This window comes from Salvia miltiorrhiza, chromosome 5, assembly GCF_028751815.1.
Source record: "Salvia miltiorrhiza cultivar Shanhuang (shh) chromosome 5, IMPLAD_Smil_shh, whole genome shotgun sequence".
Taxonomy (NCBI): Eukaryota; Viridiplantae; Streptophyta; class Magnoliopsida; order Lamiales; family Lamiaceae; genus Salvia; species Salvia miltiorrhiza.
Genome location: NC_080391.1, coordinates 12,007,783 through 12,026,492, shown reverse-complemented (window position 1 = coordinate 12,026,492; position 18,710 = coordinate 12,007,783). Strand labels below are relative to the sequence as shown.

General features: G+C 33.1%; 2 protein-coding genes across 2 annotated transcripts; both read left to right on the top strand.

Annotated features, from left to right (window-relative positions):
- Nucleotides 1–553: 553 nt before the first annotated feature.
- On the top strand, nucleotides 554–1,696 carry LOC131025520 (uncharacterized). The gene is made up of 4 exons (XM_057955313.1): nucleotides 554–715; nucleotides 877–1,007; nucleotides 1,102–1,276; nucleotides 1,352–1,696. Exons 1-4 carry the CDS (start codon nucleotides 554–556, stop codon nucleotides 1,694–1,696), a joined length of 813 nt encoding a protein of 270 aa, XP_057811296.1.
- A 6,564-nt stretch (nucleotides 1,697–8,260) lies between these two features.
- LOC130986047 (uncharacterized) lies at nucleotides 8,261–10,500 on the top strand. Its single transcript, XM_057909319.1, has 3 exons — nucleotides 8,261–8,285; nucleotides 9,595–9,769; nucleotides 9,852–10,500. The coding sequence occupies exons 2-3, from the start codon at nucleotides 9,707–9,709 to the stop codon at nucleotides 10,131–10,133; spliced, it is 345 nt and encodes a 114-aa protein (XP_057765302.1). The 5' UTR covers nucleotides 8,261–8,285; nucleotides 9,595–9,706; the 3' UTR covers nucleotides 10,134–10,500.
- The last annotated feature ends 8,210 nt before the right edge of the window (nucleotides 10,501–18,710 follow it).

Below are 18,710 nucleotides of genomic sequence, written 5' to 3'. Positions count from 1 at the left end.
TTCACAAAAACCCCTGTTAAACCGGTTTTTTAAAAAATCACCTTCACAATGACACTACTTCACTATACAAATGATAGTTTATCATTATAAAGTACTCCCTCCGTCCCGCTATTCATGGCCTGTTTCTTTTCGACACGGGAACTAATGAGAGTTAAAGTAGATGGATAAATAGGATAACCCACATGTTTAAGGATATTGTTAATATTACTAATTATTGTTGACTTTAAATTAAATGTTGACTTGCAATAAATAAATAAATTATTTAATCTAAAATTAATTTAATTAAATAAAAACATGTTTATTTTTTTTCTTTCCTAAAATTCGAAATCCTGGAGAACAATTTAATAAACATAAATGCTGAAACAAAAGTAAGTGGCGCCAATTCTCAAAAAGTAACCAAATTTCATTTCACTTTTACCAAAGTTCAAATTTCCCTCTAATATCTTCCCAAGGCATCTATAAAAGCCTTTAATCGGTTGACAATAGGAGTTTCCAAGTATGAAAATTTACAAAAGCTATCAAACCAAAAGATAAAACTTCCAAACTTTACAAAATGAGAAAGCCCGATCTAACACGATTGTGCAGTTCCTTCTTCACAACTCCAACAACGGGAAGCCAAAACGAGGAAAGATCCAAGAAGCTATCATCAAGTTTGGGTGCTCTCGACGGACCGGGAGTCGGCTATGGGCTACAGCAAGGAAACAACATGACAATGGTGAGCATATATCAAGCTTGGAGTTGAGCAAAAGAAGCACAATTAGAAGGCTTGTTGTTGTAATAAATTGCAGTAAAAGCACAGTCGGGAGATGGATTAATAAAGGTTTGATCAGAGCTCACACTAGTGCTATTAAACCTGACTTAACTGCCCCTAACAAGCTGTTACGTTTGAGATTCTCTCTCGAAGTCATCGAATATGATAGAATCCTCAAGATTCTTCAATTCAAAAGCATGTACAACACAGTGCATATCGATGAGAAGTGGTTTTACATAACCAAAACTTCTCAAAGGTTTTATTTAACACTCGAGGAGGCTGAACCGCACAGAACTTGCAAATCAAAAAAAAATCATCACTAAAGTGATGTTCATGTGTGCTGTGTGCAGACCCATGTTTGCACCAGATGGGAGTGTGTTGTTTGATGGTAAAATTGGGATTTTTCCATTCACAGAGATGGTTCCAGCACAAATGAAGAACAAGAACAGGGAGGTAGGCACTTTAGAGCAAAAACCGATTCAGTCCATAACAAAGGAAGTAATCAAAGACTTCATACTCAAGAAGGTATTCATTAGTTTGCTCTAGCTAAAAGTTTGCATTCTTTATTTGAACTTAATGCATTGAAACTTTACCATGCAGATCATACCAGCCATCAAGCAAAAATGGCTAGCATTTGCTAGTAAAGTCATCTTTATTCAACAAGACAATGCACGACCACACATCAAAGATAGTTATCCTCAATTTAGAGAGGCTGCCAGTGCAGATGGGTTTGATATAAGGATAGTAAATCAACCTCCAAATTCTCCAGACACAAACATCAACGACTTAAGATGGTTTACAACCATTAAAATCTTACAAAACGAAATAGTTTGCAACAATGTGGATTCATTAGTGAAGGCAGTTGAGAAATCATTTGAGGAGTTATCTCCAACAACACTTAATAACGTCTTCTTAAGTTTACAAGGATGCATTGTGGAGATATGAAGGTAAAGGGCCAGAATTCTTACAAAATTCCTCACATGAAGAAATGGGCTCTAATTAGGGATAATCAACTTCCATTGAATTTGGAAATTCCAGCCGAGTTGGTAACAGAATGCATTTCCTACCTAATGGAACAGGGCATTGTTGATGGAATATACCATCTAATGAATAAGTTACGCATAGCAAACTACTCATTAGATGGCATTGAATACCTAATGAATAACTTAGGTATTCAACAGCCACCAATGCTATATTAGACTAGTATGTCAAGCCTTTTGTTGAACCTCTATGCTTTTGCTATATTAGACTAGTATGTGAAGTCATTTTGTGAACCTCTATGCTTTTGCTAAGGCCAAACATGAATGAATATTTTGTTTTATCATCTTTAATCATTGATGTATATTCACACACGGGCAGCAAACATGTAGCCACACACGGCCATAACTTAACAAAAGCATACACAAGGCATCACACACCAAACATGCCACACAGGGCAACCAACAGAATAAACATAAGGCACAACTGGGCAGCAAGTAGAAGCAACACAAGACAGCAAGCAGAAGCCACACAGGGCCACAAATATAAGCCACACATGGCCATAACATAAGGCACAACTGGGCAGCAAGCAGAAGTAACACAAGGCAGCAAGCAGAAGCCACATAGGGCCACAAATATAAGCCACACACGGCCATAACATAAGGAACAACTGGCAGCAAACATAAGCAACACAAGGTAGCAAGCAGATGCCACACAGGGCCACAACTACACAATAAGAGCAACTAATTACATCTCATGCACGAATCATAGATGTTAGAATCAAAGAAGCACTAAGTGAGCATGTTTTTCATCATTTCAAAACCGAAAGTAACCCTATCTCCCTTAGTACATTTACATGCAATTATAGGTCAAAGTAAAAGGTGAGATAGATCTCACCCGGAATAGTACTGGCAATATGTTCTTCAACATATTCATTTGAGCTGGGGTGTAACCCACCAGCTGAGAAGCCAGAGAATCAGCCACAGTAGCATTCCAGGCCACAACTTCATCCCACGATTCCTCACAGAGTAATTGACAAAGGGGATAGTTAGTACTATCATTCAAAACTGGAGATTCAGGGGTAACTAGATCACAGACCGATTTTCTCATAGAATTTTAGGGGCGGTGATAGATCGGAGCCTGTGGTGAAACAAGACCTCTCCCATCTCCAAAACGGCCCTCGATCTCACTGAAGCCGAGAGAGTCTTCCGCCGTGTCTGACATTTCAGCCCAGAACGGGAAATCTACCTCTAGCGGCGATCCCCAATCGGAGCACGAGTCCTCAGTGTCAGTACCGCTCAGGTAAGCCTCCCACATGGGCTTCATCACGGCGGCAGAGAAGCGCCATTCTAAGGGCAGCGCGCGGTGGCAGAGATCCACCGATCTAAGGGTGACGAAAGGGGCAGAGATTTGCAGAGCAATCGGGAGATAGAGAGAGAGAGGCGCGATTTAGGGTTTCAGAGGAAAGAGGAAAGGTGCGGCGCAAGTGAGAGAGAGAGAGAGAGTGAAACACGTATTTTTTTTAGGGTTAGGTGATCTCCCTTAGTTAATTAGTATAGTTAATTACACCCTTATTATTTTTAAAATAGGAAACATGCCAGGAATATTGGGACAACCAAAAAAGGAAAACAAGACATGAATAATGGGATGGAGGGAGTATCATTTATATGTTGAAGTAGTGTCATTGTGAATGTGATTTTTTTAAAAAATCGATTTCATAGAAGACCACCTCATCATTCTTTGATGAAAACTTAATGTTCAAAGTTATCTGTTTCGGTACGTTGTTTTAATTGAAATAGATTAATAAAGGTTTGTTAAAAATGTGTAACTATTTTGAAAGGTTGTTTCAAATTTAATTGCACGTAACTATTACCAGAGCTTGAGATTTTTTTGGCCAACAAATCTTGTGCCAAGAGAATGTCATTTTGTTTAGGGTTAATAGCCGAAAAATACACGAACTTTCACCGGATTTGCATATTGCACATGACCTTCAAAAATAGCCCCAGAATATACCACTTTTTAATTTAATCGCAAATTGCACATGCGTTGACTAACACCTTGATCGGTGGTGACGTGGCTGTCGGATTTTGTTGACGTGGACGAATTTCTGATGTAGCAAAACGACGTCGTTTTGTCAGGCTCTTTTAAATTAAATAAAAAATAAAAAAATGGAAAAATCCCCTAATTTATCGTCTGGACCTTCTTCCTGTCTGGACTGCCTTCATCGCTCATTCTGCAAATCTCGGCCGCCGCCTTCCTCTTAGAATTGAAGGGAAACGGTGGTGGTGGTGGTAGTGGTGGAGAGCAGGTGCGCGAGCTTTAGCCTGTGACCGCTGCGGAAATTAAGGTTTCGAAAGGCGCCGGTCCGGATCTGAGAAATTAGGACAGGAGCACGGCGGGGCGGCGAAAATTGTGGGGGAAGAGGGAGACGGCGGGGCAACGTGAATCAAAGCACGGGGAGAAGTAATTGGTGTGTTGGACGACGCTCCTCTGCAAGGACGATGAAGGAAGAGGGGTTTGCAGGAGGGTGAGGCGGCGACAACTTTGGGGATCTAGGGCTTTAGGCGGCGACGGTAGGAATAGAGCAGAAACGTGTGTGTGTGTCTAAGAGAAACGAGAGAAGAAGGAGCACAAACATGTAGAAATCGATGGTGGATTGTGGGCAGCGGAGATCCACGATCCGGTGAAGCAGAAGGCGTGGTGGGCTGGGGATGAGGAGGGAAAGCGGGGAGAGGATGAAGGCTGCGGATCGCTGGGGAAGGGTGCGGAGGAGCCGGATCTGGAGGCGCTGCTGCCGGTAGAGATGGCTCTGCCCATGATTACTTGGCCGCTCTGCACGGAGCAGAAGATGAACCAGATTTTCATGGTTGAAGAAATGAAGGTGGCGCTACCGGTAGAGATAGCGGAGGACAGATTCGTGACGGCAGTTGAGTTGGAGAAGATGAGCCGGATTACTTTGTTTAATTAATTAATCAGACTTTGTTTAATTAAAATCACCTTTTAATTTAATTTCTGGGCAAAACGACGTCGTTTTGCCCCCGTGGCTTGCCATCGTGTAAAAAAAAGCCACGAGTAATGCCATGTCATCGTCGGTCAAACTTAAGAGCTGTTGGAATTTTCGCCGTGTGCAATTTACAACTAAATTAAAATGTGGTGTATTCTGGGGCTATTTTTGAAGGTTATGTGCAATATGCAAATTCGGTGAAAGTTCGTGTATTTTTCAGCTATTAACCCTTTTATTTACCAGAAGCTATGTTCATTTAGGAAAATCCTAGATCAGTCACATCTTCTAAACACTTGAGAAATATATATATTAATGTTCCTTACAAAATAGTGTAATTTTATATGCGATTTTTCTATCTTGTATTTAATTTACAACGTTTTTTTTTTCAATGAAATTAAGTTTGTGCCTTTTGGGATAATTTTATATTTAATTTCATCACTTGGGTAAAATTTTGAATGATGAATTACCTAAAAGAGTATGTTACGACATAGACAGCCCCACAAGTCATATATAAGAAGCATCAGAACTTAAATAACAAACTCAATTATATATAGGTGAGGTTGGAAAATGACCAATCGATATGACATTATGTATCAAGAGAACAGCCTATTCAATTTGGAGATTATAGACCATATAATTTAATTGGGATTGCTACAAATTGGTTGCACCCAAATGAAAGGAAAATTTATTATACGGAATGAATAATTGCATATCCATGTCAAAATCAACCAAAATATGTCTACATTTTTGATCTCTAATGAATTGAAATAACAGGTGAGTGATTTAACCTAAAGACCATACAAAATAATGCACATGGACCGCATGACTACTATTATTGTGACCATGACTTTACCCAAAAAACAATAAATACCAAATATATGACCTAGAGAAATGTATTTTGCCAAATTATGTAGCTTGATGTTGATAATTTAGGCCATTTTTTTGGTTTAAATAAATTCTGGTATCTTGCGACTTTGTATACGTTTCTCGAGGTCCAGTTATGTTATATATATATATAGGGTCAGCTTCAATGGAGACCATTTCCCTATATAGAAAATAGAGTTCAAATCAGAACCATTGATCTTACCAAAATCAATGAATCAGATTAATCTGAATTCTTCAAGTTTAGGAAATCCCGTAAATTCCTCATTTTTCAATTCTGGGAACCAACGAACATTATTATGAACTTACGAACATGCTAATGTTCGTCGATGTGTTCGTATAAAAAACAAATGAACATACTAATGTTCGTCGATATGTTCGGATAAAAATAAATGAATATACAAATAAACATACTTATGTTCGTAAGTTCATAATAATGTTCGCTGGTTCCCAAAATTGAAAAATGAGGACTTTACGGGATTTCCTAAACTTGAAGAATTCGGATGAATCTGATTTGGTTTTCATTCTCTATATAGGGGAGGGCTACAGTGAAAACACTTCTTAAAATATAAATATAAACGTTTTTTAATGTACGAATTTTATCCAACAGGGTTACGAATTCATCCAACATGGTTACGAATTGTGAAAAATAAATTTTTGCTACCTTTGAGATTCGAACCCAGGACCACGAATTCATCCAAAAGGGTTACGAATCAACCGTAGATCTTGATGATTTAAAGGGCTGAAAATTGTTTATATTTTATATTTTAAGAAGTGTTTTTATTTTAGCCCCCCCTATATATATATATATATATATATATATATATATATATATATATATAAGATGGGGCTAGGATAAGAACAATTTTTAAAATATAAAATATGAACAACTAAAATGTATGAATTATATGTAGAACATGTATAAATCCGTTGTGTAGATGCATAAATTGCGAAAAATAAATTTTCGTTACCTATAAGATTCGAACTCAGGACCATGAATTCATCCAGCAAAGTGATCAATCAACCGTAAATTTTGATGATTAAAGGCTGAAAATGATTCCTATATTATATTTTAAGGGCTAATTTTTCTTTTGACGACGAAGCACAGTCTGTTGATAAGACGCTTCTCCTCCAACCAATAGGTTGGGGGTTCGAGACACCTAGAAGGTTAGAGTGTGAGTGTATTTTTTCCTTTTTTGGGTGTAACAATTTTTATTTTAAAAGGGGCTGATTTTTCTCTTTCGAATGTCCCAAAATATAGGCCAATCTTCATAAAAGGTCATGCATTTTTAAATTATTTACGAATATATTTCTATTTAATTCTTTGATTAACTATAGCAATTAATGTATCTTCAAATAATAAATATGAGCATATTACGAAGTTACATGTATAATTTTCTTAATTCTTGTGCAAAATTCAATCAGCCTATATAATTGGGACATATGAAGTATTTTGAAAAAATTCCAAATTGTATAATATGCATCAAAAAATAAAAGTTCTAGAATATCTTTCTTGTTAACATGCATAAAAAATTTAGAAAATCTTTCTTGCTTAGTAGAAACCTGAAATAAAACATATATGAATATTTTGATGGATATTTTAACTTGCTAATAATGATCGTTGATAAAAATATGTTAGTTGAGATATTGGTAATAGATTTGACTCATATACAACTATAAAAAGTTATTTATTTGAACCATATAGTATTGGTGAGATTTATTAGGTTAAAAAAATTATGAATTCTATCTTTTAAATTATAAAAATATTACTAATTTTACTATAGTTGTATAAAAGACATTCAACTTAAAAAATGTAAATTACTTATTGTTTTTATTAATTTAATTAAATAACTATTACCATATATCATACGGGATCAAAACTAGTTATTTATATATATGAAACGTACATTTTTTAAAATGTGTGTGTGTGTGTGTGTATATATATATATATATATATATATACTCCCTCCATCCACCAATTAAAGCCCCATTTGAGGGTGAGCAAGGACACTAAGAAAATTAAAAAAGGTGTTGTGGGTGAAATATAAGGCTAGTTGTTTACTTTTACTAATCTTTAATTAAGAGATTGCTTTTACTTTTTTGATTAATTTTATTGTCTTTGACTATTCCATTTAATTTTCAATTTATTAATCTTTGACTATTTCCTTTTAATTGTGACTATTCCATTTTAATTCAAGTCAGTTTTTTTTAATCTTTATTTATCTTTTTAGTTTCCAAAATTCGAAGACTACCAAATTTCCAGGTCTGCAATAGAATCCAAATTTCGAAGACAACAACAATAAAAGAGATAAAGCTGAAATTTGGAGGTAAAAGGAATTTTTATTTAACTAGTTGCTGCAAAAATACAAGGGTGGAAAATCTAACTACAGCTACCCTCTAAAGCCTCTGTAAAAACAGCCATTACTTCAACTTGCATTCAATTCTCACCAACTAAAACAAAAAAAATAGAAAATGGCCATAGAAAGGCCAAAACTGAAAGATGATGAAAGAAATAAAGTTGCTTAGTGGCTTCTTGAACATAGCAGTGCAGAAAAACTTCAGTATGGAGCCAAAAAGGAGGCTGCACTTCACTTCAAAGTGAACTTGAAGACCATTTGGAGGATTTGGAGCCAAGTCTCAAATCAAAGAACATGTGGTGTACCTCTCGAGGTAAAATCAATTAGAAAAGGCTGCCTACATAAGGATAAGAAGCACATTAATGTTGAAAAAGTGAATAAATTTTATGTTTTAGAAAGATATTCTTTGAGATGCATGTCTACCAACATAGGTGTGTCTAAGTCTTTGATTCACAAGTAGGTAAATGAGAGAAAACTGAAACCACATACAAATGCAATAAAACCATTTCTTACCCCTCTAAATAGGTTGTGTCGACTTAGTTGGAGTCTGAAACAACTTAGTTATCTAAGTGAAGATGGATTTATACAATTTCAAAGCATGTATAACACCATTCACATAGATGAGAAATGGTTTTACCTTACCAAAACTAAGGACAAATACTACCTCATGCCTAGGGCTGTCAAAATGGGCCGAAAATGGCCCAGCCCGATGGGCCCGCCCGGCCCGCCCGTAGTTTTGGCCGGGCTGGGCTAGGATTTCTAAGGCCAAAAAAAAACCGGGCCTCCCTGGCCCGGCCCATGCGGCCCGCCGGGTCACCCGGCCCGCGGGCCAAAAAACCCGCCGGGCTTTCGGGCCTAAATCGGCCCGTTAGTATAGAAGGTGAAAATTTCGAAAATTTATATCTCCTCCCAAATTCCAATCGGCCAATCCCAATGAAACCAACCCAATCTAAGTCAATTTCTTCAATTGACGACAATGACGAGTCGAAGTCTAACTTAGGATTTAAATTAGCAATCAACAATCAATATTAAATTATTTTTACTTGAAAGATTTATTTATTTTTTATTATTTTTTGTGGTTGTTATTTGATTCCAGTTGATTTGATTACTGTATTGATTAATTTGTGAATAAATCGTTTTAAGTTTTTGTTGTTTTTGCAATTATTTTTTATTTTTTTACTTGTATTCATATTATTTACATTTAGTTTTAATCATATTTGTTTACATTTAATTTTAGTCAATTATGTAATTTAGATGTAGATTGTTTAAGGCCATTTTTGTTTCATCGAATTTGTCTTCATTTTTTTTCTTTAAATTTGATTTAATTTATTAATTTTTGGAACTAAAAAGAAAAAGAAAAAAAATATAATTTTTGGCCCGTTTTGGCCCGGCCCGCCCGGCGGCCCATATAGGGCCGGGCTGGGCTTCATTGTTCAAGGCCCGCTGAAATTTTGGGCCGGGCCGACCCGGCCCAAAAAATTGCCTAGGCCCGCTGGGTTGGGCCGGGCCGGCGCGGCCCGCAAGGTTTGACAGCCCTCATGCCCGATGAAGTAGAACGCTATAGGACATGCAAATAAAAAAGGTATATTGAAAAAAATCATGTTTATGTGCGTTGTTGCAAGGCCTATAATTGATGGAGATGGCACAATCATATTTGATGGAAAGTTAGGCATCTTTCCTTTCACAACAACAGAACCAACACAGAGGAATTTGAAAAACAAGATAAAAGGTACAATGGAAGTGAAGCCAATTCCAGCCATCACTAAGGGAATCATCAAAGCCTGCCTTATTAAAGAGGTAAGCATAATCTAATTTTTTTTTTTTTAATATTGTTATCAGAATCTGTTCTAGATTCATCACTTAGCCCTTAATATGGCAGATGGTCCCAGTGTTCAAAGCCAAGTGGCCAAAGATGTCAAGCAGGCACATATTTATCCAAATAAACATACTTATGTTCCAACTAGTATGCCAACCAGCTAATTCACCGGATACAAATGTGAATGATCTAGGATTTTTCAGAGCTATACAGACCCTTAAAGATCAAAAAGCAGCCAATAATGTGGAGGAGTTACTAGAGAATGTGAAAGCTGCCTACGAGGAATACCACCAGAGTAGCTCAACAGTGTTTTTCTCACTTTGCAAGGCTGCTATCATGAAATAATCAAGGCTAAGGGTGGGAACAAACAACTACAAGATTCCCCATATGAACAAAGATAGACTCACAAGACAAGGGCTGTTACCACGTTGTATTTAGGTTGAAGAAGCACTTGTAAGGGACAGTCTAGAGTTCCTACAGTTGGAGTCAAGTGAAGAAGTGAAATTTACAACCTTGGAGATGTCATAGAAGGGCTGAATAGAGTGGGAATTGCTGACTAGAAACCTATAGATCCAATATTTACAGGGACAAACACCATGCAACTGTTTTTGGGGGTGTTTGAAATGTAAACCATTTTTTGTAAGCTTAACTATTTTTAGCATGATTAAGTACATTATCTTATTATTGTTGTCCTCAAATTAAAAAAATCATCACAGGGCCATATTATACATATCCTTTAATTTACTAGATACACAATTGGCACCATAGATGCACAATCGGCACCAAAGATGCAGAATCTGTAATGTTATTTTTCACTTGGGTATCAATTGAATCATATATGAAATATGAAATTAATATGAATTAACAAACAAGCCTCCCAAAAATGTAGGTTTGCGAGCAAAAGCCGTTCACCATTTTACGGGCGGATAGTGATCGCGGACCCAAATGTTTGGAAGGCTTGTTGAAGTTTTGGAGTTTTTTTTTAATGTTTTAGAAGCTTTTTCGTTCTCAGATTTTGCAAATTATAAATAGAAATTAGACGTCTATAGTAATGATCATCATTGATATGTCTTGACAACTATGAGTTGTAATTATGAATGAAAAGTTGGACAAACAATGTTTACCACAATAGTTGAGTACTCGGCATAATATAACTTAAGATACCTTGGTTATGCATAAAACTGAAAAATAAGCTCAAAAAACCAACAAGCCTCCGAAAAATGATATTCCGGCAGCAGAAGTCGTTGACTTAAATTTTGCGCGAATTCTGCAGCCGGCTAGGGTTTATCGGCGGCTTTTGTGTCCGTTTTGTTCACAATATACATAAATATGAATTTTTTTGCCTTCGTATAAAACACACAAATGTGCTCACATTTTTTCGAACTTCGGGTTTTTATTAGGGTTACAAAGTGGCGTGAGTTAGCAATTAATGACATTTTCTCAGATTTTGAACCATTTTTAACTACCTATCTTACACATTTTCTTACACAATTGTAATTGTGTAAGAAAAGTGTAAGAACTTTTACAAAAAATCATGCAAACCTATCAACATCAATTGTGCTTTGGGTAGTTTTGTAAGACATATTATATGAGTGGGTAACTTGGTGAGACATATTCACAGTATTATTAAAGTGAGTATTTTAAATTTCCACCCTATATTATATGGTTGGGTAGTTTTCATAGATATATTATCAAAGTGGGTAGTTTAAATTCTCATCATATATATATAGGGTGCGGTTCTAGTGAGAATCGTAATTTCGTGAGAATATGAGAACCATTAAAATTATTGCATCTGCTATACATATTAATGCATCCACTATTAAATCTACTACATTCGAAAAAATAAAATTTTTGCTCCCTTCAATATTCGAACACAGGTTCTGCATTCATCCACTAAGATGATGCATCTATCGTAGATTTTGATGATTAAATGGCTTAAATGGTGGTTCTTTGTTCTTATTTTATTTACCTCTATATATATACGGGTGAGATCTGTCAGTATTCACTCATCACATAGTATATAGGTCAAAATCTAAATCATATATTTTGTTGATGTAACAAGGCTTTTCAAGGTATAATACACGCGATATTTGATTTTTCAATATTTCGTTCTTATTTTATTGTTACCTTTAAGTAATATTCTCTCAATCCCATTTATCTTGGCACATTTGCTTTGGGCACGAATGTTAAGAGTGTAAAGTGTGTATGGACACTTATTTGACGTGTATAAAGAATGTAGAGATCACATATTACCTTTAGAAAGTTTCATTATAAATGAAATAAACTAAAAAGAAAAACGTGTCAAGATAAGTGGGACGGAGAGAGTACTATCTTTTTTATTTTATTGCTCATGGAAAAATATTGTGTTGGATTCTTTTTTATTTTATTGCTCATAGCAAAATATTGTGTTTGACTCTCGTGTAATTTATTGCTCTCTCCGTGTCATTACAAATGTTTCAATACTGTTAAGCATTAAAAAATGTGTAGAAAGTAGATAAAGTGAGTTGGTGAAAATTATTTAAATATTAAGTATAGAGATAATATATCGTCAAAAAAAAAGAATGCAATATTTGTAATAGGACATCTCATTATGAAAAATGAGACATTTGTAATGAGACAGAGAGAATATATTGTGTGGTTTAATAGTAATTTTCAAAAACTAAGCAAAATGGTGTTTTTTTTTTTTTTTAGAACTTATGAAGTTTTTGTGACCTTTTGTATTTTTGTAATTTGATTTTTTGCAAATTTATTAAGAAACTAGACAAAAAGAAATGGTTAAATAGGAGGGAAATGGAATCACGTGCAGGGGGGATTGGTATTGCTGGTGATAAAGCGACAGATGGTCCTGATATTGTGGGGCCCGCGAGCATACAATTATTTCCGTGTTTTTGTACCTGCCGTATCATGGGGCCACAGCCTATTTGTCCTGCTTCTATTGGGGACACATTTACGCCTCCTTTTCAACGGTAAATTTACATTTATCCGTTCTAATTCAATTAGGTCACAATTTTTATTTTATTTAAACATTTTAATTCAGTAAGTTATTTTTAAAAATGAAAAATTAATTTATAACAAATAATCTCTTATAATTCATTATTTATATAATATATTATTGTGACCCACACATAATTATCTCTATTCTTATTTAAATAAAAATATCTTCGTTTCTCTCTTCTACTTACTCTGTCCCAATTTAATCGGCCACAAGACTTGGATATGAATGTTAAGAAACGAATAATTTATAATAAGATAGGAGTGAAAAAATAACTTTTGTTGAAGATATATGTATCCAAAAAGTAGAAGAGAAATAAGGAAAAGATAACTATGTGTCATGTACAATGACATTTAATGTAAATAATGAGTTATGTGGGGATATTTATTATGTATTGATTTTTCATTTTAAGAAGTGACCTAATTGAATTAGGACGTCCAAATAAGAAAACATGGCATATTGAATTGGGACGGAGGGAGTACTTTTTTGACAAATATATTCTTAAAAAAAATTACTTTCGCTCTCTTATTTTATTATAAACTAGTTGTTTCTTATAACCCCTTATTTGAAATAATAATAATAAGTTATTAGTATAGAAATTTAAAATGCTTACTTTCAAGAAATTGTAATAAAAAAATTCTTATGTTCTATAAATTACTTTGAACGTGTTAATCATAAACGCAGTTGTCTTACATATTTTTATATGTTTCATACATATTTTGTACATTTTTTAGTTAATCACTGCTACTTCAATATTTTTTTGTCCTTTGCTTTAATTAATTCTCGTTCCTTCAATTTATATTTTTTTACTAAAGTAAAACTAAAACAAAAAATAAATATAAGAATTTCAATTTTATAATTGATAATATGACCAGAAAAGTAGCCTCTAGATAGGTAATTGACCGAGCGGGTATTTTTTCATAGGTTACATTTTCGACTTAACTACTTACTTTTTTCGGTAGGAATTAAATTTGATAGCCGAAAATGAACTTTTATTATATTACTACCATTTGCACCCCGTGCAATGCATGTGAAATGTTTTTATATTTTTATATTTATATAAAATCGATATCATCTCAATTATCATAATCTTAAATATAATAAGAAATTAATTTTAATTGAATATAATTGAGCTAAATATTGAAAAAATAATAAAGAATTTAAAATAAAAAATGATATTATGTGAAGGCAAAAAACAAATTAAAAAATAGAAATAAAAAGAATTAAAAGATAGATTTATTTAAAAAAAGATGACAAATATTTTTTTAAATTTTAATCTTTAAATTAATATAATTTTTATATTATAAATCAAAATTTTGATAAAATAGTAACAAATTAGAGCTCTTATCGTGATCTTTAATTTGATATGCATATTAATTTATTTTATAATGGTCGAATCTCATAATTTTTAAAAGAAATAAAATAAAAATAAAATAAAATAAAGAAAAAAGAAATAAAAATATAGTTTAAAAATAAACCTTCAATTTAATTATAACTACAAAATTGTCAGCTCTATTTTGAAATCAATTTGCAATTGATTTCAAATTGAAATATTGAATTATTAATATATTATAGATAATAGATTACATAAGTAATGAATTAATTCGAGATTTTAGTAAAGGACAAATACATTAAATAATAATTTAAATTGAAATAAATCTCTCAAATTAAAACAATCATTTACTGAAATTACAATAATTCTGCGAATGATTACATATTTATCTTTCATTTTTCTAATACAAGTGCAATTGCATAAGAAAAATATAAGACATTAAATAAAGCAACCCATCAACATCTAAATTATATTGGACATTTCACTTAAACTTGCCCATAGAATCAATATTTTTATACGGAAAGTAGATGAAGTGAAGTGTCGGCGGTTATTAGTTGTATAAGTTTTTTTTTTTAATTAAAATTACAAGAGGTATCTGAATATAATCAATTATGCAACCCGCACGCATTCGGAACCTCAACATGCACTACACAACTGTGCGAAAACTACACCGCACGCAGGTGGGAATACAATTCCACCTAAAGTGGAAAAACATCACCGCATTCAGGACCTCAACACTACACAACTGTGCGAAAACTACACTGCACGCAGGTGGGAATACAATACCACCTAAAGTGGAAAAACATCACCGCACGCAGGCGGAATTAAACCCAAGACCTCTCACACAAATGAGAGTCTTTGGGGCCTCAGCTTTGCCACTAGAGCAATGCCTAATTGGCGTTATTAGTTGTATAAGTTGAAATGGAGGCGTATTAAATCTTATAAATAGAAGAGTGCAGTGAAAATGCAGCGTTGCAATATGATAAACCAAAGGTAAATGGAGGTTTCCCTGGAATGGCTTCGGTGTGGCAAATGTAGCGAAGATGACGTTATGCTTTGTGAATCGCATGCTCAACGACAACGACGAAGGCGACATCGGATAATGCATCACCGCGAATGACGGGGGAGCTCCAACAACATGCTACGACTAAAATTGATGAAATTCAAAAATAGGTGAGAACGATATTGTAATTTCATATAAAAATTGATTATTTAAAAATAAACATATGAATATTTTTTATTTTTGTTATACGAGAATGGATAGGTTTATTGCATATATCTCAATTCCCCTATCATACAATTAAAAAAGAGGATATTTTTATGTTTAAAAAAAAAAGAAAAAAAGAAAGAGAGGGGATAATCTTTTACGAATTATGGATAGATAAAATCGGAATGGTTATAAACTTTGAATTCTAAAGATGGTAATTTGTTGTATTTTATGCTATATGTGATATACGGAACATGTCATGCGTGAATTGGACATTTTCCTATATAAATATTTAGATATTATTGGATGTAATCATGTAAAGCATTTACTTTTGCATAAGCATCCATTGTAGTTTTCACTATTTCCCCCATCACATCCTCCCAAGTACGACTTTGTAAAACTCAATTTCGTTAGTGTTTATCATCATCTCATCTTAATTATGAAAAATAAACACATAATTAATTATTTTGCCTACCCCGCACGCACCTTATCAATCAATATATATATGACCGAGGACTTGGAACTTAAGAATTTAAAAATGAATAGTGGCGTATAATTTGAGAGTTGTATTATGTGACGCAGATGCATTTTCTTGAACTATATATGATACCGACAATTAGAGAAAGCGGTATTAATTCGTTGATAATTGTGCGTATGAACGTGTACGCATACCGCATAAATTTATTATCATGGATAGTTGAACTGAAAATCAGAATTTAGACTACAATATTAATTCTAAAACGATTAATTAAGGAATTGTTAATTGTACAAATCGCTGACCCAACTGCAACTTTGGTAGAATTGACAATCAAGTAAATTCAATATTATCTTTCTTCTTCTTCTTCTTCTTGTTTATCCTTTTTCTTTATTTGTCGGTTTGGATAATATAGTCATATAGACAAATATGCGATTATTAATTGTAGGTCGTACTGTTTATATGGTTCATCTAGTATAACTAATAAGCTACCCAAAATTACGTAAATTTGATATTTTATTTATAAAAAATCAATTTTTACTTTCTTCCTTTAGGAAATTTACCTTGTATTCTTCCACTTAAATTTACAGAGCATATTCGCCACGTAATTGAAATTCAAGAATTTTTTAAATTAGAAAACAAATTCCTCTTTCAAATCGGTTTCTATAGAATCTATACAACTAAACGAACCTCATGAATATGGTTAAACCATTACACATGTAGAAGAATGTTTATTGATTACACTCTTAAATGAAATACCTTAAAACTAAAAATGCGGGGGAAAAAAGAAGAAGAAGCAAGAATAGACGTTATCAATAGGGTAAAAATAGTACTACTGTGTTAAAAGACAAAACATAAAAAATACTCATCTTAAGAAATTTCGATGAAAAATGAGAATATAACGTTAAGTTAGGATACCTATGTGCTACAAATTTCTATAGGCCAAATGAATATAATGTAATTCATCGAACGAAGATGGCACATGGAGAAAGGGCATCTGGGCTCTTAACCTACCCCTAAGGTTGAACACTTTGCTTGGCAAATGTTTAATCGATCGATCTATTGGTTACACATCTATTGTTCTACTTGGGAAGCTTCACTGATTCGCAGTTGGCAATCCATGGTTACAAGATACATATAAGGGCTCGAAATTTTTGTCATTACTTATGGGAGGCTTTTGAACATGCTCCTAAACAGTAGTGCTTGAATTTTGCCATACTTGGAGGGATGCAAATAGGGCGGCTCATGAGTTAGCTAGTTATGCTATTGTTTCTCAGGATATAATAATTTGGAAGTCAAATTTTCCGTCGTGGATTTTCGATTTTCTACAATCTGATTTGAATAAATAAACTTCGTTTTCGCCTATAAAAATATCAACCTTTAAAAAAATTTATAAATTATACTCCCTCTGTCCCATCTCACTTGGCCTAGTTCTTTTCGACACAATTATTAAGGAGGGCAAAATTATAGTCTAAAGTAGTGTAAAGTATGTGGGTTGATATCTATTGTAGTGAAAATTTATTACTCAAAAATGAAACAAGTTAAGTCGGATGTGATGACTCAAAAAGAAACTAGGCCAAGTGAAATGAGAAGGATGAAGTATTAATTTACAACTTTTTTAACCTTAACCTTATGTAGAGCGTTATTGCATTTTCCACTAATGCTTGACTCGCAGTGGTTGATAATGTTAAGCATTAGTGCATTTTCTATGAATGCTCGATTGCTTGACTCGCAATTATTGAGTATTAGTGCATTTACCACTAATAATCGATTCACATTAGTCGAGAATGTCGAGCAAAATTCGCGATTCGAGTAAATATAAAATCTATATAATATATAAAAGAAGAGTTTTCTCTCTCCATTTTTTCCCTCCATTTTTCTCTCTCTTCTCCCATCATTTTTTTATTATATTTTTTCTTTTATAATTTTAATTCTTTTCTAAACATTGTCAAATTTAATTTATAACAAAATATTCAATGTGCATCGTAAGCTTAAGTTCGTCAGAAGATCTTTAATGGTATAAAAATTATCAAAAATGAATTTAAAACGAATAGGTTGCTAAAATTTTAAAATATTTTATTTCCTTTTTCTTTGTTAAAATTTTACAACTTTTTATTTATGTTTGTGTATGAAAATATTTATTTATTATTATTATTATTATTATTATTATTATTATTATTATTATTATTATGTGAAATACTCTATAATAATAACGTGTAATTAATTTTCATTATCAAATAATTTAAAATAATTTAATAACTATTATTATTATTACACTTTATACATAATTAAAAATTACGTTTTTAAATTCAGAAGTTTATTGAGTAATTAGTATTTTATTTTTAAACCATATTTTGCATTTATTATATTTTGTTTCTGTTTAATATTTATATATATTTATTTAAACATGTCATTTAATTTCGATTTCGCCGTGCATCGCAGGGATGGTCGTACTAGTAATGATATGAAATTTTAAATTTATTTAGTAAAAATAACTTTGTCCTTTCACGCTACAAGTGAATAATGTTTATAATTTTTTTGTATTAAAATAATTTTCTTCTCTTTTAATTTTAAAAGTAGATCAAAACTACCATTAACCTTTTTTTATATGCATCGAAACGAACAATCTTATTTAGGATTAGGAGTTCAATATATGATCACATGTCCCCCCATCTTTAGTGATCTTCGAGAGCTGTTCTTCATGGATTTATGAAAAACACTTTAAGCAAATTAAATTAAACCAAATGAATTCCCATCATTTTGTGTCCTTGGAGAATACACCCAAAAACATCCAATTAAAATTGAATTCTTCTTTACTAAGCAAAGTGGTCAAACCAGCGATCCAAATCATATCGGAAAAAAAAAGAGAAAAAGAAAACAAACAAAAGAGAATAATAGATAAGACATGCACATCT